The 21,454-nt window shown below is 37.2% G+C and overlaps 1 protein-coding gene and 1 pseudogene across 1 annotated transcript in view; one reads left to right on the forward strand and one right to left on the reverse strand.

The window, feature by feature from the left end:
- IL1RAPL2 (interleukin 1 receptor accessory protein like 2) overlaps nt 1–21,454 on the forward strand; it is a 1,167,415-nt gene that overhangs the window by 62,561 nt on the left and 1,083,400 nt on the right. Inside the window, exon 2 of the mRNA XM_017968450.4 lies at nt 8,763–8,863. Coding sequence (XP_017823939.2) covers nt 8,782–8,863 — 82 coding nt within the window. The 5' untranslated portion in view covers nt 8,763–8,781. The remainder of the gene's footprint in view (nt 1–8,762; nt 8,864–21,454) is intronic.
- On the reverse strand, nt 1,392–2,040 carry LOC100389898 (prohibitin 1 pseudogene; annotated as a pseudogene).

Consider the following 21,454-nt stretch of genomic DNA (forward strand, 5'->3'; position numbering starts at 1 on the left):
ACAGGTAGAGAGACCTATAGTGATAGGCCACAGATCTCTGTTCGATGTCATATCTTATTCAGAATTTAAAAAATTACTGACTTGATTGAAGAGAAAGCAAGCTTATGAAATATTGAGATGACACAAAAATAGGTGGGAGAGTTAATTAAATAAAAGCCTTATGCTTTGAAATGGTCTTCACGATTTGGAATAATAGACTAAAACAAACATAATGACATTTCATAGGAATTAATATAAATCTATAGATTTAGGATAAACATTTTAAAATCTAACATTCAAGAAGAATAGATTGCATACCTACTGTGTTCTAGTCGATGGTGCTGGGGATGTGAAAAAGAAAAGCATAGCCTCTGCCCTTGAAATGTTACATTTTGATGATGATGTTGAATCTAGATCTTGGCACATAATAGGCTCATTGCAATTTGTATTTTCTACATAGATAATGTTGCTTACTATTGTAGGTATCATATTAATTTTACAATATACCCAGAAAGTATACTATTCATTTAAAATTTAAACATTTCAATGGTATCAGTCAGAATATATTAGATTATGCTATTATAACAATCCCAAATCTTGATGGTTTGTTAAAGAAAACTTTTATTTTTCACTTATGTAACATGTTGGCTAGAAGCTCTACTTTGTGACTCTTCATTCTGCAACCCAGGCTGACGGAGCAACCATTATAAACATTACCAGTCACTGTGGCGGATGGAAAGATAGTTGTGAAAGGCATCACATTGACAAATAAATGATCTGGCCTGGAAGTGACATGCAACTATAGGCAATGACTTTTGCTCATAAATAATTGGCCAGAATCAGTTGTATGGCCCCATCAATCACAATGGGGCCGGGAAGTGTGGTCATATCATGTGACTGAAGGCAAAGAGCTCTAAGTAGTTTGAGAACAGAGTTGATAATCACAATTACTATATTGAGTAAAAAGTGAAAATTACCCTTCAACTTTAGGCTTTATCCACTCCCCTTCTAAGAATTATATTAGTGTTAAAAATTCCAAACCTTTTTTTTAAAAGAGATCAGAAGTGACTTTACCTTTATTTCTTTCACTTTAATCCAATCATGAATTTTCACAGTGATTTCTGGGGTGGGAGCAGAAGGAAGGCAGTGTTAAGAATCACTGGGGCTGTGGCCCAGTCAGTCTGTGGAGGTTCAGGCAGGGTGGGCCCTCACTGGGGCAGCTGGTGGAGACAGGTAGGTGATGTTCCAAGAATGTGAGAACTGGTATGCAATGATGTCCTCTTGCAGCTTCCAGCTTGCGCAGCTCAATCAGGTCATCCCCTGCAGTGGCCAATTTGTTGAGGATCAACTCAGCTGTCTTGGAGTCACCCTCAGCAGGGATGATGACTGCTTTTTTCTGCTGCTCAGCCTTTTCCAACACAAATCTGGCTCTCTCTGCTTCCTACTGAGCCACCTGTTTGGCTTCCACTGCTTCTGTGAACTCCTTCCCGAAGATCAGATGTATCAAGTACACATCATCCAGAATGAGCCCAAAGGTGGCTCCTTGCTCCGTAAAGTTGTCACTCAACTGCCTGGAGATCAGTTCTCTGGGTGATTAGTTCTCCAGCATCAAAGCAAGCCACCACTGACTCGAGGATCTTGGTAGTGATGGACAGCAGCACATGCTCACATAGTCCTCTTTGATGCTGGTGAAGATGCGAGGAAGCTGGCCAGTGATTGGCTAGAAGAGGATGCACAGTGTCATGTGGACATTATGTAAATCTTTGCTACCAGTGATGGCTGGTACATTACATGGTCAAGAACGGCAGTCAAAGATAATTGGTTTCTGTACCAATGGGATAAGAAACTGAGTCCTTTCCCCTATCACAGTGTCTGGTATCCATGGAATCTGTCAAAGATGACAGCTGTGTGCCCAGCATCCACGTTATATAAGGCAGAATTCACCACACCTCCTGCAACAGCTAAGGCCAGGCCAAACTTGCTGATGGACTCAAACACTTTGGCAGCCATGTTTTCTTCTGCTGGACCCTCTCACACCTGCTTCCACTCTGACCTCCACATGAACTCCCCAGCCACACATACTTCCAAACTTCTTTCTATGGATTTCCATACACACACACGTTCTTAACCATGCATACAAACATAGATTTTTCCATTATATGTAGAATCATATCTTTTTGTTCATATATCTTGTAGATCTACCTATGTCTGTCCACACCTCTCTCAGTCTCTTTAATGGTTGTATAGTATTCCATAGTATGAATGTATCACCCCTACCCATAAAAAGGTTATTAGTCTGTTATCATATTTTCACCATCACAATGCATACTTCATTGGCCATCCTTGTATGTGCATATATTTTTATGCAAAATCATTTGGATTGCTGTAGTATGGATTAATAGAAAATAAATTTCTGAGCACTTTAATTTTTGCCAAATACTATCAAATTGCCTTTTAAAATGCTGTTCTAATTTTTAATCTCATAAACAGTATATTAATATGTATATTACATTTGGAATGTATGAAAATGTACATTAAATTTTGAGAGGAATATTGACAAACAATTTTATTGATGGGAAAAAATGTTAGATGATGAGGGATTTAGATACAACAAAAAATGAGTAAGACTCCTTGATCAATGAGTATGATTGAAGACTTTTTGTGTAAACTGCTTGTGAGACCTTATACCTACTACTTCTAGGTTTCCTGTCTGGAGAAATCCTGAAAAAGACACACATAACCCTGTCACACATAATACCTTTGATTTTGTCTTAATGGTCAGATCTCAATACCTTTCCATATCCAGCTGCAAGAGAGGCTGGGAAATGAAATTTTCATTTTTGCAGACTATGTACTAAAAACTGGGGCTATGATCATTATAGAAATCAGAAAGAAACCCTATAGTTACTTATATCAGTTTTTCCCTTTATACTTGCTTCTCTGTGTAGTCTGTCCTGAGATCATCCCTTCTGCTGTCTCTCAATGGCTCCTCACTCATTATTCCTCTTATCTATTCCCCTTTTTGCTATGTCAACTTTTTGTGTCTCCACTTCTAATTTTTTCTCTGCTGCTTCAAGTGTTTCTCTTTCTCCTCTGTGAATTTTAGCCTCCCTTTCTATGTCCTATCCATCTGTCTCTATCTTTTGCTATCTCTCCATTTTCTTATTTGTGTGCCTTTGGCTCTGTTGATTTCAGTCTCTGTGTCTCTTTATTTCTACCTCAGATTCTAATGGTTAGCACTAACAACAGAGTTGGCTGCCACTTTATGCAGTTACTTTCAAATGACAGAAGTGCTTGAGAATAGGCTAGATATAAGAATTCTGTAAAACAAGATTTCTTGATTGGTTGAAAGTTGGATTAGGTAACTGTTGAGGTCCTTTCAAATTTGAGTTTGAGAGCCAACTTTCTCTCCCTAGTATACAGAACTTAGTTAACATTATTGCATCTCTGTTTTAGGATTGAAGAGATAACAGGAACTCAGGGCCATATGTGTGTGAATACCAGACTTCGTCGCAAATTACTATAGCATTGCAAAATGTAAAAGATAGAGATAAATGTGTGTTGACTAAAGAACTGCCTCTCTGTGAGTATATGTATGTATGTGTATTTTATACATATACACATATATGAAAACCTTGTGAAGATACCAAAATTTTCTCTGATTGCAAAAATGTAAAAAGAAATGCCATATAATTGTGTGCTATTTGCAACTAGGTGATATTTTAGATTGGGTCTATTAACTGTGTCCAAATGTATCCTTAAGTTAAACGTGTTTTGGTTTCTAGGGTCAAGAGTTTGCCATATAGGTACTGTAAAAAATTAGCATGAACCAGAAACCTGGCATATCTGGTACTTTAAGGGAGGAAGGGAACAAAGTGAAAAAGGTAATTTGCTAAACCATACTTGAAAGTCATTCAGGCATAACATCATCATTACAATTATCTGTCAAATGATTTAGTTCAATTACATTTTTTAAAGCTCTCTCTTCAATATGGCATTACTCATCTCAGATTTGAGACTCCAAGGAGAGGAATGCTAATTCCTTCATTAGCCATTATCTCAGCATCTTCATTCTTTAGAATTCATCGTGTTGCCTTTTGGGATTTTTAAATACTTACCCCAGAGAATCAATAAACACAAAGCTCTCAGGGGACTATGAACTTCAGGAGTAAGAACCATTGCATAGTTATAGCCATGGCAGGGGGGAAGACTCTTTTTAGAAAAAAAGTAATTTTGAAATAATTGAATGCAGAATAATTGCCATCATAGTAGGTATTATACATGCTTCTGTACACTTTATTCACATAACAGTAAGTTGGTTGTAAAATCGCCAAGAGAACAAAATTATAAGGTGATAAACCGAAATTTCAGTGTAAGATTTCCAGGAATAACTCGAGCTGCTTCTGAAACTTTTACTATTTCAACAGATGTATGGAAACCATATGTTGGGAGCCCAGTGACCACTGGGCTGTAAGGAATGTTGCAAGGTATTCCTTGATCAGTGATGATATATCAGGCCGGTTGCTGTTGTAGATGAACACTGCTAGGAGATTAATTACACTGGCCTTTCTCTTTGACTGTTTGAATTGAGGCAATTTGGCAGATTTTCCCTTTCAATGGGAAATCTGAGTCACCTACTGAACATGCTAAAAAACACTTATTTTATTTGGTATTCCCTTAGCACTTAACAAATATAGGTTGTTCTTCATTGTCTTGCACTTGACTAAGTGCTCTACTATGCCCGTATCTCCACAGTGAGGTTATAGTTCTTTGAAGAAAAGCTACATTTTATAATCTTAAACTTGGTTTATGACTCCCATAGCATCTAACTCCTAGGGCAAAAATAGTTCAGTAGTGGTTAAGAGATTGGGGTTTGTAGCCACACAGACCTACATTCAAATCCTTTTTCCATAATTTATTAATGTCATGATCTTGAGTGAGTCACAAGGGTCAGTTTTCTGAAAAGTAAAATGGGGATAATAACTCATAAGATCGTTGAGAGGATAAAATGACATAAAACAGTTTAGCACAGTGTCTGGCTCACACAAAGTGTCCAATAAATTATCATCATCATAAAATATAATCGTTGTTCAGCAAAGTTTGTTGAATTAATTGACTCCTGTGGAAATGGGATTGGTAAATATATGTACTTATAAACTTTATATGCTAGGTTTTTCTAATTCTGATGGATTTTAACTGACAGGAAAAGTAGCATGTAAAATAATTCTGTAGTTAACTTATTCAATTCCAGTGATGATTTCCCTAGTCAAACATTAACTATTTTATTTCGCAAAGAATGGGGAGGGATAAATTAAATAGGGAATTTGACATATATCTGCATTAGTTATTGTCTACATATCTGAATGTCAGGTACAAAATAAAGTTCATGTTTTGGGTCAATATGATCACATAATGTCCACTGGGCAAACAGGGTTTTTAAAGGCCTTTCTCAAATCATCTTTTTTTTATTTTGCCACCATTTATAAAATATCAGAATGCTAAAAATGATATTCTATCTTAGCAGGTTATGGTCCCTACAAACTTTCAGCTTTCAGCCAGCTATAGTGAAGGTACAATCATGGATAGAATAGGTTTGGGGTAAAGAGAACTTGGCAAACTCCTAAAATATAACCAGCATGGTTGAGTTAGTAACCAAGTGAATACATATAGCAAGAAGAACTATTGCAGAGATGAGCCAATGTTCTTAACAAAGTCGCTGGGGTGATATAAGTTCTAAATAGGGGAATAAGACAGGGGAGCTAGAATAGGCACTTGGTTCAAGAAAATTTTGAACAATAAGCCTTCCTTTGAAAGTCCAGAGCCTACATAATCATGTGGAGATCTGACAGACAAGGTCTATAGAAAACAAAGAATCATGTGGAGTATTTAATGGTCTTTTCAGACTTTTGAGGTCTCCAGAAAACAGAAATCTAAGATAAGGATTTGGATGTAGGTAGTTTATTTGGGAAATGATCCCAGGAAGTACTGCAAGGAAGTGTCAAAGTCAGACAAGAAGGGAGGTAAAGCAAACAAGCAGGTTGCCACTCAATAGTGCTGGAACATATCAAAGGGTGAGGGAGCTGGGTTATTTGTTCACCAACTTTCACGATTGAGAATGATTTAGTAAATGTTAACAAACTGGTGCTTCTAGTCTGCCTCCTATGCTGGTCAAGCTGCGTTTGCAGACAAAGAAGGCCCTCTGGCAGAGAAACATAGGAAGACTTTTGCAGGTGACTTTTAGAATGGGCTGAAGAAGACATGGACAGAGCACCAACAGTGTTCATGATAGCAGAAAATATGGTACTTCTCAGATTTCGATAGTCTCATGTTAGACAAGAGATGTTCTGTTTCAAGTAAATGAGTAACTTGAAAAAACACCAAAAGTTTCCACTCATTTTTATTACATGAACATTTGATAGGATGTTATCTACATAGATCTTGTTCTTTTATTCATTAAAAATATTTATTAATCAGTTATGTTTCAGGCTCTATTCTAGGTACTGAGGATACAACAGTTAGTGACTAAGTGGCTGCCCTCATGAAGTTTACATTGTATTGGACAAGGAGTAGGCAAAGACAACGAAGCTAATAAATGTAACTGATTCATTAAGTGTTTCAACTCATTGGAGTATAAACTTGAAATGGTATTATTTTTCCCACTAATTGCTGTTTACTGTGTTCTGTTGTATTTACCCTTTTCCACTGGGAGATTGGGACCATGACAAACATTTCAATCTTATTCTGTAACTTTTTACCTGCTTTCAGATATTAGGAGAGTCTCATTCTAATTTTAAAGACTTTGTCTGCTTACTCCAAGCCCCTATCTGATGCAAATGCTTCTCTTCCTTTTTCTTCAAACAGATGGGATGTATGTCTCTAATGGCTAGGAATTTGTGATGTGTATGGCAGCCTTTCATTTCTTCTTATTTATTCCCTTTCCCCTGTTCCTGTTTTGGTATTTCTTTGGGAGGAGAGTTGCTGGAGAAGAAGGAGAGGGAAAAGACAGATGCTTGTGACTGTGTGTGTCTTCTCCTTGGTTGGTCATAATTGCTCTTCTAGCCGTCTGTGGGCACTATATAAATAGGTAGTTATAGCAGCCTGCTAGTGGGAAGCTTCTCCAAGCATCTCCTCTGGACATTGGAAATCCCTTGCAAGATTATTACATCATCTGTCAGACCTTCAACTGGTGCCATCATATCACTTTCTTATCAAATGCTTTCATCTTGCCCCATGTTGCAAAGCCTCTGGCAAGAATCATGTATTTACCTAGTCCAGCTTGAATCTTTGGGTGTATGCCAAATTCATTTTCCATGCCTCTTGGGACTCAGATATGGCTGTATGTTGGGAGTAGGTGAGAATTAGTCTTGATCCTCTCGTCATTTGGAAATCTCCAGCATACCACCTCTCCCCAAGATTCTTTATCCTAGCTCCAGTGGTGCAGGAGAAGTTCAGCATGTCTGATGGTAAGTATATGGTCAACTGGGAAAGAAAAAGCCTGTCTTCCTTGTCAAAAGGTGGTCTTCTCTTTTCCAGGTTTCTTTGTTTATTGATGGAGTTGGGATGAGGTAGTAAGAAACTAGCTGCATTGGTTCATTGTACTAGTGGCTTCAGACATCAAACTGGAAGTTTTCTGAATTTAGAATATCAGGTAGATCTTTGAGGTCAATTTTGGGAAAAAAGAATCCTACCAAGTACTCGATATCACCCTGTTACTGTTACATTCTGGCAAGGCTCTATACCTTTAGGTACAACTAATTATTTTTAAAAATGTTTATATAGAATGCTGGACCTTTAAATGTTATCCAGAGACTATTCTTGCCTTTACAGATTTTCTTCCATTCATTATTTCAGCGATTGCTGTAGTTTCACCCTCATACCTCCCTTTGCCATTTTTGTATCTTGAGTTTATGATGAGCCCAATGTATGTCAGTGGTGCTTATATTCTGATTATTTTCAAGGACCCTAGTTAAGTCACCATATAGGTAACCAATTTACTGATTTTTCTTAAACTCAATGGGGATAAAAACTTAAAGATGATTTTCCCCTCTAATTCCTACTGGTGGTACTTTACAAACTCCTTTCCCTGTTATGGGATGGGGAGACTTAATAACATCTCAGTTCAATTCCATATCCTTTTCAGTTATTTTTGATTTTGGAAGAGTCAATACTGTTCACCTAAAAATGAACCCAAAGTTGTGTAAAATCTCTTCCTATCACATAAACAACTGTAAGTGCTTATCAGTCTTATGAATAAAACAAGCAAAGAGGTGAGCTAGAGATTGACCGAGTTAAGATTGGGTAGTCAAGAAAGGCGCTTTTGTGGGACTGAGACATGTAGGATGTTAAGAAACTGTGAAGAGTGGAGAGTACCTCAGGAGGAAGACAAAGTGCAAATGCCATGAGAAAAAAAAAAGCCTTGGCACATTATAGGAACAGATAAAATGACCATAGTGGCTGGAGCATAGCCAGCATGGAGGAGAGCTTTGTGAAATGAGATCAAAGAGGCATCTGGGGGCTCCAGCTGCCTTGAAAGTCTAATGGAAGGAGTTGGATTTTACTCTAAATCCAGTGGGAAGCCATTGAAAAGTTTTAAGCAGGGAATCTGATATTATTTAATAGTGAATATTCATGTTTTCTTCTATTTGCATACAAATAAAACCAGAAGTCGCCAGATCGTCACTGTTTCTGTAATGGAGTTTTGAAAAATGTGAAATTGTAAGTGTTGTTTTGTTGAGAATAAGATCTGTGGTTCAAACTTCATATTCTTTATTTTGACTTTTCAGCTGCCAAGAAAAGTGAAAGATGAAGCCACCATTTCTTTTGGCCCTTGTGGTCTGTTCTGTAGTCAGCACAAATCTGAAGATGGTGTCAAAGAGAAATTCTGGTAAGTTGCTGTCAACTTGCCACTATTTGGTCAAAAATGTATGGTTTTTGTGAGCATCCAGAGGGCATCTGCACCTTTAACTGTGAATATCTTTAAACAGAAACACTTGTATTTCAGTTATGTTGGAAAGTAGCCAAAATAAAAATGAGGTTTAAGCCTACTACTGAGAAATTGTTGGGAAACCAATGTAATTTTGTTAAACTTCAATGACCAATATACTCTCAGTGGATAATGAAATGGTAAGGGCCTGCTTAGAGTTGGTTACATTTGCTAGTGAACAAACAAGTGGGAGCAAACATTTACAAATGGAAAGATAAGAAACTTTTAAAAACATATATCTTTTGCCTCCTAATTAAGTGTGTAGCATTACGATTTAAAGACTTTGATAAATATCTGTGAGTTTTTGTTCCTTATAGTTATACCCAATTGCTAACAGGCAGAGGTTTACTGCCTCCAAGTTCAGAATTATTAGCTAATTGCCCAAATAGAGATTTCTTGAGAAGAAATATCTATTCCTAGAACACGGTGGTCTGGCAGGCAGCCATGATTGTACTAAGAGATTAGCTGTAGCCAGTAGATAGTCCAATCAAAGCTTAATCATTGTTTAATAATACTTGGATATATATGTCTTTCAGTTTTGATTATATATTCTAGCTGTAATTACAAACTATGCATGAGATTTTAAGAATTGATTTTCTGTCTGTAATCATTCCAGTACGATATTGAGGAATGTATTATTATATGGAAACAAAAGATTATGCCAAGACTTTCTACTGGTTTCTAATTCAGTTATTTCTGAGAATTAAATGTATTTTATTTACTTTCTCATTAAGTATCAAACCTAGGCAATAAAATGTATGCTTTTCAAAGTAATAAATGCAGGTGGAAGAAGGTGCTTAGAGTTTGGTTAATGTTTGTTTCATGAGGTAAGAATACTTACTAATTGAAATAGCTAACAAATAGATTTGTTCTTCAATTGATAGTATATTAATAAATCTTTCCAAAAGTGGGCAATTTATCACAGACTATAGAGTAACACTGCTGAAGTCCAAAGGGTCCTGGAGTGATAAAGATAGGGCAATATATTGGCTTTTTCTCTTCTTATAGACTCAGGTCTATATCTAAATTACTTTTGTATATTGTGACTCTCTTTCAGCTGAATTTGTGTTTAACATTTTACCTATTATCTCTCCAACTCAACATGTCATTTATGGCTTCCTTTCCTTGCTTTACATTTGAAGTCCCATTTTTACTTTCAATCTTGGTTTAAATTTATAGTTTCTGAAATAAAATACTTGGAAAGATTATTTAGTAGCAAACATGACGTATTGAACCAGATTGCATTTTCCTCACTTGATCATGTCATAATGTCTGGAGCAGAACTGAAAAGAAAAAAAATGAGGGTTTAAAAAGTCATCTGTATTATGGTAGCTTAATTCAAGTAAAATCCAAACTGGAAAAGAAAAGTTGCTGTCAATGTATTCTGTTTTATATCTTGGTTTTCTTATTATATAAGAGAAGACAGGCTATTAAAAATTATATATATACATATAGATAGATAGATAGATAGATAGATAGATAGATAGATAGATAGATAGATAGATAGCTGGGCATGGTGGCTCATACCTGTAATCCCAGCACTTTTGGAGACCAAGGTGGGTGGATTGCTTGTGCTCAGGAGTTTGAGACAAGCCTGGGCAACATGGTGAAATCCTATTTCTGCAACAACAACAAAAAAAAACGTAAAAATTCGCCAGGCATGGTGGTGTACACCTGTAGTCCTAGCTACTTAGAAGACTGAGGTGAGAGGATGGTTTCAGCCTGTGAGGCAGAGGTTGCAGTCAGCCAAGATCGTACTGCTGCACTCCAGCCTGGGCAACAGAATCCGACCCTATCTCTAAATAAATAAATGCAGTTTATCATTGATGCACATGTCATTAAAAGATCACCTTTTTAATGTTTTGCCTCTTTATTTTGCTTGTCAAGTGTGAGGCTATTTGTGGCTTACTAGGGGATCTTAGCTTTGTTTTCTTAGTGCGGACAAATGGTATTGTATCTGCAGTCAGCTTTATTGAAAAAACATTACCCAAAAAGATATTTCCCTTAGAGCCAAAGTGTTAGAATGGATTCAGTCTCTGCTTCCCTATCCTTTTATGCCTCACGCCTCCTCCATCCCTGCCAGGACAATAGCAATTGTGATATTGGAACAAAACTTCCTACAGGTCTGTGCAATGGAAATCATTTGAATGCACAGTTGGTTCTTTTCTTTTATGCCTTTCTCCTTCTGTTTATGGTGTATATGGAGGAGGCAGAAAAGACTAATAGGTCGGTGTTGGCTTGTGTTTGTCTCTCTGTGTGTTTTTTGTTTGTATGTTTATTATTTCATAAGACAAAAAAGATTAGACATGGGATGAATAAAAGACACCCTAAGTTGTCCATAACTGATGAAAATGATGATACTTTGCAGCAGTTCTTTCCAACTCAATGCTTCTGTTTAGCCACCCCATCATAAACCCCTTTTCAGCCCTATACCTCTATTAATATTTTATGTAGAAAATATAATTATTTGCACTCTTATTATAATAGTCCTGTTTGAGTTACCAGATATTTTGAGGAACAATAAAAATGCTTTGGAAAATTTGTAGTACAAATTTTTGCTTCAGGCAGCTTGTTAAGTCTTTTGCCCATTGCCAATCAAAGAGATCCAGGTTTAAGCTTGCGTGGATGCTCTTCATGGAATCACTAATAGAACTCATAACTTTTATTTTTTCCCCTTTTTCTTTCCCTCAAGTCAAGAAATGAAAAACGATGGCATCCTTTATTCATTAACATTTATGACTGTTTAGTGCCAGATGTGAAGCTAGTTATGATTTCTATGCAGTTCATTGTAGACAAGAGATCCTTTCACTGAGATCTCTAGAACTGCTGTTGCTAATGTCCTCCCTTATGCACAAGACAGAGAGGACCAAGGCTTGAAGTTTTTTTCTCCTGCACTTGTCAAACATGGAAAAGAACCTAGTAACAGATGTGAGTTAGGTTTTTGATTTTGGAGGTTGTTTGTTTTAATCTACTCTGGGAACATATTGAAGCAAACCTGGTTTAGGGTGGTGTACAATTTTTAGAAGCTACAGCACAAGCTATGCTTCCCTGTAATGCCCATTCACATTGGGCAAGCCCAGTCATCAAACCTGGCTTGGAAAACAGCGAAGATGGCTCTGAGACTGCATCTAGGGCCTGACTGCATTAGAAAATACTAAGATGCACAGCATCTAATTTTAAGAACTGTAGCTGATTATTCACGTGTAAGTTTTTGGTCTTCTTCATGTAACACTCCTTCAGTGTTCACTTTATATAAATTTAGGACTGTATAGATAAAGGTCATTTGGAAAGCCTATTTTATCAAAAACAAGTTACTTAAAGGTGTCATTCTTTATGGCAGGGATTTGGCTAATATCTTGATGAAGGACAATGGCAGAAATGGCCATTTCTTTTCCCAGTAGAGGACACTAATTTTTAATGGGTAGGTGGGAGAAATTACTCTTCCTCAAGAAGTTACTCAAGACCTTCTATTTAGCTGTTTATCAACCTGAAAATGATGTCCCCAGAATATACATGGACTTTATTATTTGGGACATTAAATTGTCCCCTTAACTTTCTTTTGACTTTTGCTGCTGCTGCTGCATAAAGAGGTGAGCCATGTTATTCAGTTGTTGGCATTCAGCTCTTCTAGCATGGACCTTTGTATCAGAGAAACCATCAGTCTGATGAGAGACTATGTCAATTTTCAACCAAAATTGGGTCATCTTACAGTCAGTTTATCTGGAGGATGACCTAGCACAACAGCTTCTCAGTGTTGGGATGAAAATTGCAGAGCTACCTGCATATCTCAATCAGCTAGAAAATGTATTGCCCATTGGTAAGGAGGATATGAAGACTTGCTGGCACACAGTAGGTACTTAAAGTTATATTTTGGATGGACTTGAACAGGACCACTAAGTTCCATGTAATGAGAGAATGGCTTTATTTGGGACTTTGGTTCATAACATTATAAAATTTTCTGATTCTTGACGAGGAAATAGCAGTTTATTTTCACTAAAATACATTTGTTTTAGAATTTCCAGTTAGAAAACTGAGGGAGAACATAAAGGCAAAAGTAGAGGTTATGTGAGCTTACATTTCTGGCAAAAGCTAAAAAGGGGTCTTATAGCACTTTCAAGTGTAAGGAAAATAACTTTTTTGTGAAATTTATTGTTATATAATTAAAAATAAAACGAACCATACTTTGAACCCTTCAAAGGAGACAATAAAATGTGTTATTTTAAAATGCTGGTTAGAAGTAATGTTGCTTTGTGGATGTTCACATTATGCCTTTAGCTGTGGAGCGTAAGAACACTAGAAGTTAGAAAATCAACAAGGTGCTATTGAGATCTCATCTTCTAAATGTATTCTAATAAGCTAGGATCAAGGAGGAAAATACATACCTATGATTTCTTCTTTAATTGAAAGGGACAATCTGAGACTTGGTACCTTTATCTCTCTCTCTCTCTTTTTTTTTTTTTTTAAGACAGGGTTTCACCATGTTGGCCAGGCTGGTCTTGAACTCCTGACCTCATGTGATCCACCCCCCCTTGGCCTCCCAAAGTGCTGAGATTACATGCGTGAGCCACCACGCCCAGCCTACCTTTATCTCTTTAATTAGGGTGACTTTTTTGGAGGAAACTGGATCTTTGAAGAAGGGGAAAGTGGTACTAGAAGAATTGGTTAGGTCATTGGAAGTGATATAGGACAATGGAGTATCAGAGAAAGTTTAGAGCAATTAGATAATAGACAGGGATGAGAGAGATCAGTCAGACAGAATTTGTGGCCAGAATTGAGCTGAGTGAAACACACTTATTGAATAAGTCGAAGGGGAAATAATTTTAGGGTTCTTATCATTGAATTTTATATGGCCGAAGGTATACTTGTTGAACTTCTACTGTATGTGCAACATTCTACTAGTCTTGAGGTGGGGCTGAGGGGGAAAGAAAATAAATCAGAACTCCCCTGTTTAAAACACTTCATACATTGGGACCAACGAATGGCTAAGCAAATAATGGTTTTAGGATTTATTAGGGAGGGTCAAGTGTAGGTCCTGTTCTCTGGCATGTTCCATTCCCTAAAGGTAGGACCTTTCCGGAGTTGTAGCTGGATGCTCAAATGTTAACAAGATATTCCCTAGCACTGCTAATCCTTTAATATCTTCTTCTGTTATCAATCCTGCAGTGGTCATCCCCCAATGATAAGCCTTTAGCAGTCTTTCTCAGGGCATGTTCAGTCCACTTCTCAATCAGGGATACATAGGGAACCCCTACACAGATCTCATGGGCTCCCCTCTGTGAAGCTCTCTGCTTTTACTGGAAGTTCTAGCCATTTTAGATGACCTGAACTCTGATTTCTGTAGCTCAAGCTCAGTGATACCACTGGGCTCTGTTAGGACTCAAACTCACCAAGCCATAGCTGGGGAATTGTTCCCATGCTCCCTCCATTCCCAGGTGGAGAGCTGGGTTGACTGTGGGGCTCACATTATCAGTCTTCCTTTTCACTGAGATCACAGCTTACCACTGCCTGAATACTATTGCTTTATATATTTCTTCCACTTTTCTTGTTGCTTACTGTGGGAGAGCTGGTCTAGTTTTAGTTACTTCTTCATAGCCTGAAATGGAAGTTTTCCTATTACCTTTGATACCCCATTATTCTTTGAGCGCTTTCTGTCATAAAGAAGTTGTGCCAGGGTTACCTTGGTGCTGATTCTTTTTAGTGGAAAATGATATTTAGAAATGTCCTTTTTTCTTTTAAATTGTTATTTCATTGAGATACTTCAAATCCAGCATCACAGGACTCTTCCTTACCTTTCTCCATTCCATATTTGTATTTCCTTTTTCCACAATGAGAACCCTTATTCTCAACAACATCAATATATTTACTTGTTTTGTCCTATAAGTTATACAAAATAGTTTTAGAATGTCTGCGTTAAAACCACTACAAACAACACACCTACTAAAGTACGAGGTGTTTTATACTTCTTTTTGTCTTTAGAATTCATCCCACTAAAGTTGTACAGTCAGAGTGATATGTTCATAAGTTGGATGAATTAATTTCTTTTTTCTGTGGTTATGTCATTCATTGTATAAATAAGTTAATTTGTGTTTCTATGCAGTTTGCCTTTTTATCCTTTTGGATTTTATTTTTTAATATATAAACTGTTTATATTATTGAAAATTCATAATTATAGAAAAAATGATAAATCCAAGAAGTCTCACTCCCATACCTATCCCTTCTACCTGGTCTCACACATACCCTTGTTGTAATCAGTTCCTTTAGATTCTGATACTTCCTTTCTTATTCTTTTTTGCACAAATCAATGTGTGTTTGGTTCCACTTGTTTCATAATAGCAAAAGATAATTCTCTATTTAATTTTTTGGTTCTTGCTTTTTTCCCCACTTATGTAACTTGGAAGTCAAGGAGTCTGGATTGTCTTAACATTTTTCCTTATTACAATTGTGTATCATGCTTAATAAACGTTCAAATAATGTTAAAGTAGAAAAATCTCTTGTTTCTATTCCTAGAGTTAACACATGATTAAATTTTTTATAGATTCTTCCAGCTAGTTTCTTTGGACATATATGTATGCAGATGATTTATATATCCTAAATTACATACATTTTTCAAACTTGGAATCATACTTTACATACTATTCTCCAACCTGATATTACTTCACATGATATTTAAATCTATCACTTCTAATTCTTTACACTATATATCTAAATCATATTTTTAAATACTGTGAAATAGTCCATTGTCCAGACTTAAAATTAAACCAGTGCTCTGTTTATGGAAATTAGAGTTTTATCTCTAGGTTTTGCTATTGCAAAACAGTGCTGCAAAGAGCACCCTATTACATAGACATTAGTGCACTAGAAGAGCAAACATTTTTGTAGGCTAGATTCCTAGAAGTGGAAATTTTGAATAAAGTTTCTATTTAAATTTTTAAATGATACTGATAAATTACCTATCAGTGTCACTGTGCCAATTTTGCCAATCTAAATCCAAATGAAAAGCATTTCATTGTTTACTAAAATCTCCAGTTTGGCTATTATGAGTAGGTTCTTTGGATTCAAATAACCTTAGAAGAGTGTGGGGGGGGGGAGGGAGAGAGAGAGAGAGGAGGGGAGGGAGGGAGAGAGAGAGGGAGGGAGGGAGGGATCAGCAGCAAAAGAATCCATACAGTGAAAATCTCTGCTTATTCCATTAAGTTAGGCAAAAAAGAATGGCAGAGAAGACACTGTGAGTTAACAACTAAGTTCATTATTATTTTGGTTGTTCCACAACATCAACATCTGATATGATTGACATATTAAAGTTCTTTATGATACTGGGTCTCTTTAAATGAAAAGGTGTAGATAATTAAGTTAATTATTTAATGGAAGCTGGAAAGTCTGAAAACAATTCCATTTGGGGATTTCATTCAGCTATGTAGCATCATGCAAATACAGAAGTTATCATCAAACTTGGTATCATGTTGGATTTGTTACTGTCCATAAGGTTGAAGAATGAGAGAGAAGGAAGAATAATTGAGCCTTCTATTAATTTTGATGTTGGGATTTATCCCATTCATAAGAACAGCCAAGAACTGCAGTGAATAAGCTCCTTTCTACTGTGTTGTTTTGGAATGAAAAGGTATTGTATCTGCCAGAGTGGAGACATACTTTGAATGTCTGTTGGTGAATTTCTATCATAACCCAACTCATGTAGACTTGTCAGTCTAAAGTGCATCCCTGTGGCTTTGCTGACTTCTACAGGTGTAATTTGCCCTAAACGAAATATGTGCTCTGCAAAAGTACACCCTTAATGCCTATTGTAGTTTGGTTCCTGGAGAAAGCTAGCACCCAGAGATTTCTTGGAATATGCATGACATTCCTAGTCTATCAGAGGGACATTAAATATGCAGTTTTAAACTTCCGTTCATATTCTGATTCTTGCCCTCTTTTTGCTTCCATGTATTTATTTGAAACCATCATAGATAAGCATGATATTTTGTGAGACTTGCACCAGGACTATTTTCTAAAAGAAATGCTTTAACATTCAATGACCTTCCCCCAGGCTGAGAAGAGTCAGGCCTTGCTTCTCTCTGTGGGTGATGAGTTATGAAAGTTGTATTGTAAGTGCACTCTCCCTAAATGGTTTACAGACAAGAAACACATGGTTTTAAGAGGCACCCATTAAACCCTTAAGATTAATGGCATGTATATGGCATCTTTGTGGAGAAATAAGACAGTAGTTTCCTGAAATCAAATTCTGCCAAGGATTGTCTTAGAAACATGGCATTTATCAATTCACCAAACCTGCAAGCAAACTATATAAAATGTCTTATGATGGATCCCTCTGAGTGATTCAGAAATTGACCAGACATGCTTTTTGCCACCTTAAGAAACCAGTAAATCATAGGGGAAGGGAGAAACTAACATGCATTGAGCGCTCCTATATGCCAGGCACTTTACATACATTGTCTCCTAATACAAAGACACTGAGGTAGGTAGGTCCTACTCTTGCTTTCCATATAGGGAAACCGAGACTTAGAGTAGCTAAATAATTTGACCATTCTCTTACATAGCTCGTAATTGGCAGAGCCGGTATTTAAACCCAGATTTGTCTGACTCTGGAGTCCTGCTCTTAAACACTCATCCATGCTGTGCCTTTGTGTGGACACCATTAGCCTCATTTTAAAAATGAGAAGACTCAAGCACAGGGAGGGTGAATTTATCTGAGGTCCCCAACCATTAATTGACAAATTCAGGTTTCAGATGATGGACTGATTCCAAAGTTTATGCTCTTTCCACGACACTATAGATATGTCTTATTTACAACTCTTATAAAAGGCATAATATAATAAGAGTCATATAAGAGGCACAGATATGGTTCATATCAAGGAGATACTATTTTCAGCTGGGTGTGAGGGTGATTAGGGAAGGCTTCGTGGGATAGGCATCATTTGACATTGACTGTGAAGAATGGATTGGGCAGACTGGATTGGGGTGGATGGGGGATGGTATTCTGAGCAGAGGGTATAACAAGAGCAAATACCTGGATGCATAAAGTGCCGGATATTTTTGAATGTGAAGTGGCCTAGATTGACTGGAGGATAGTATAAGATTCAACTAGTTAGGAAACATATTTGCCGAGAAACAAGTAGCTAGACAGATGGTGTTTTGAATACCACCCCAATTTTAAAATTATAGGAAATATTTTGAGTCCAGAAAGGAAATGCCAGTTAAGAAACTGGAAGGCAGGGACAAGGTTGCTGAGGCATTCTAGCTCTGGGCAAGTGTTTTTGTTCACATGCTTTACATTCGCCATAATAGGAAGATATAATCAGAGCTTTGTTTTCAATTATGAAAATGTCTTTTGAATAAAAAAACTGAGTAAGGCATTATCCTTAATTAAAAATCAGAATAAATCTTATTTATCTGTATCTTCAGCTTCTGCGAAATAATTTTTTTTAAGTAAAGGAACTTGTTTCTGGTCTTAACATTACCAGCAGGTGGCACTGTAATACATTCCTTCCGTAGCTCTGAAGTAGCATTTTACCCTCCCATGGCTGTCTTCAGAGTTTGAAATTAGAAGGAATAACAGTTTTATAGTCACCATAGTGTGATTGGTCTAATCTTTGCACACATGTACTAAGCACTACTCCCCCACCATGATTCTTTAGCTTTTGAGAGCTATTATGCTTAGGTTCTCACCGAACTACTTCTGAATCTTTTCATTTTTTCCCAAGAAGGTGACTGTGAGGCACAGTTCTTGTTACTTTTCAAGCCAGTTCTTCAAAGTTAGGTGTTCAAAATCCAAAGACATAATAAGTTATGAGATTGGCAAATTTTACCTTTGGCACTCCCTCCTGGCCACTTTGATTTCAGTATCTTTGTTTGTTTCTTGGGCATTTGGCCCTCCCCAAGGCTGAAGAGGATTCAAAAGAGTCACATTTTTTCTGGACCTTTACTCAGAACTTTCCTGTTCTTTGATAGGTGACAGCTAGTTACATCTTTAAATCAATCCAGACTGATACCCTGAAACACTACTGAGCATTTGATGCGATGCTATTGGACTCACTTCTTCCTTTTTGACACTCTCTTCTTCTGCTCTAGTGATATCACTTTATCCTGGGTCTGTGTGTATCTTTCTGGTCATTTTTCCCCCAGTCTCCATCATTATCTTATTTTCCTCTGCCTATCCCTTAAAAGTTGCTCTTCTCCAGCATTTTCTCCTTGATAATCTTAACAAACCACTTTATACTTTCCCAAAGTTTCTACTCCCTTGATATTAACTATCTACCCTGTTGGTGCTTCTCAACGGTGTCTGCATATTGGAACCACATAGGGAGTTTTTATACCATATTCTTGTGTAAGTACCACCCTCAGGGTTACTGATTTATTTGAGTTGGGGCCTGTGAATCTGTAGGTTTTTTGTCCATCTATTTGTTTTAACTCCTAGCTGATTCTAATGTGCAGCTAGGGATGAGAACCCCTAACCTATTGAGGTTTCTGGCAATCCAGTCTTTATGTCTCTTCTGAGTTACATGCATAATTTTCCCTCTAGGCATATTCACGTAGCTGTCCCACAGGCACTTTGAACTTCAAAACTCAATTTTTGATCTCTTTAAATTCCACCTTTCTTGTGTACCCCATCTTGGTTAAAATGACTATCATTCTGTTAGGACCAGAATATATGGTGTGACTTTCAAATCTGTAACTTTTCATATTCAGTAATCACCAAGTTCTGATTTGAATTCTCAAATATCTTCGAAACTACCTGTATTAGAGTTTTCCAGAGAGAAAGAATGAATAGGATAGATGTATACGTGAAAGGGAGTCTATTAAGGATAACTGACTCACATGATCACAGTGTGAAGTCTCACGATAGGCCATCTGATAGCTGAGGAGAAAGCCAACAGTGGCACGGTCCAAGTCCAAAAGCCTGTAAAAAACAAGAAAGCCAACAGCACAGCCTTCAGTCTGTGGCTGAAGGCCTGAGAGCCTCCAGCAAATCACTGGTTTAAGTACAAGAATGCAAAGGCCAAAGAACCTGGAGTCTGACATCCAAGAGTGGGAAGCATCCAGCAAAGGAAAAAGATGAAAGTCAGAAGACTCAGCAAGCCAGTTTATCCCACGTTCTTCCACCTGCTTTGATCTAGCCATGCTGGCAGTTGATTGGATGGTGCCCACCTATATTGAGGGTGGGGGCTGCCTCTCAGGTCCACTGACTCAAATTTTATCTCCTCTGGCAACACCCTCAAAGACACACCCAGAAACAATAGCAGTCATCTAGGTGTCCCTCAGTCCAATCAAGTTGACACCTAATATTAACCATCACACCACTCCACTTACGTTCTTTTTGAATAATTTTGATTTTTATTTTAGATTTGGGGGTGTACATATGCAGGTTTGTTACATGGATATATTGTGTGACACCAAGGTTTGAGGTACAAATGGTCTTGTCACCCAGCTAGTGAGCATAGTACCCAATAGGTAGTCACCCCACACTTCTTCATCCTATTTGCTGCTGACCTAGTTCAGTCTTTCATAATTTCTTCCAGCCCCTTCTACACTTCTGCTCATTTTCCATAATACTTGTAAATGGTGTTTTTACTCGTTTGCGTTTTTAAAATTATCAATATACAGCAATTTGCAAGCATTTATTCCATTGTCTGATAAACATTGTAGATCAACTACTAGATGCAGGACCTCTACTTGTGAAATAAAACTCCTTTGACTCCCTATTGCATACAGGATAAAGGTAAAGTGCCTTGTGGCATGTAATATATGGCATACAAGACCCTTAATTTATTCCTTAGTTCACTTATCCAATAATTATTCAATGCCCCATAATAGATACTATGCTAATTTTTATATACATATAAAACATGATATTATATGTGTATGTATAGGTATATACATATGCATGTCTACACACATGCACACACATGCGCATGCACAATCCATTTTGGCTCCAGGCTCCTCAGCCCTATTTTTGTACCACTTGCATAGGCCACACACCTCTTCACACAAGAGCCATCTTGAGTTATTTATCATTCTGAAAAGGAACTGTTCATATTCCCAACTCTGAGCATTTTCTCTTATGCTTTTCTTTTCTTGTGAATCACTCCCCAACTTCTCTGCCTTTTGATAATACTACTACTCATCTTTGAAGAACCATTTCAAATGTCATTTTCTCTGTGTACCTTTCCTTGGGACTGCCCCCACTCACCCACCTTTTCCAGGCAGAATTAATTGTTCTTCCTCTGTGCTTCTGTAGCATTTTGTTTAGACTTCTGTACTGGAACTGCTCATATTGTGATTTAGTTATTTGTATGTCTCTTTTCTACCACACCTGGGAACTTTTCGAAGGCAAAAATTGTTTCCTTGATTCTCTATATTTGGTAGACTGCCTTGTACATAGTAATTGATATAGAAATGTTTATTAGATGATTGAATAGATGCTTGTGGATTACTGGCACTCTCGCAGTCTTTAGGGGCACAACACATGAGATAGAAAGT

Source organism: Callithrix jacchus, chromosome X (genome assembly GCF_049354715.1).
Source record: "Callithrix jacchus isolate 240 chromosome X, calJac240_pri, whole genome shotgun sequence".
Taxonomy (NCBI): domain Eukaryota; kingdom Metazoa; phylum Chordata; class Mammalia; order Primates; family Cebidae; genus Callithrix; species Callithrix jacchus.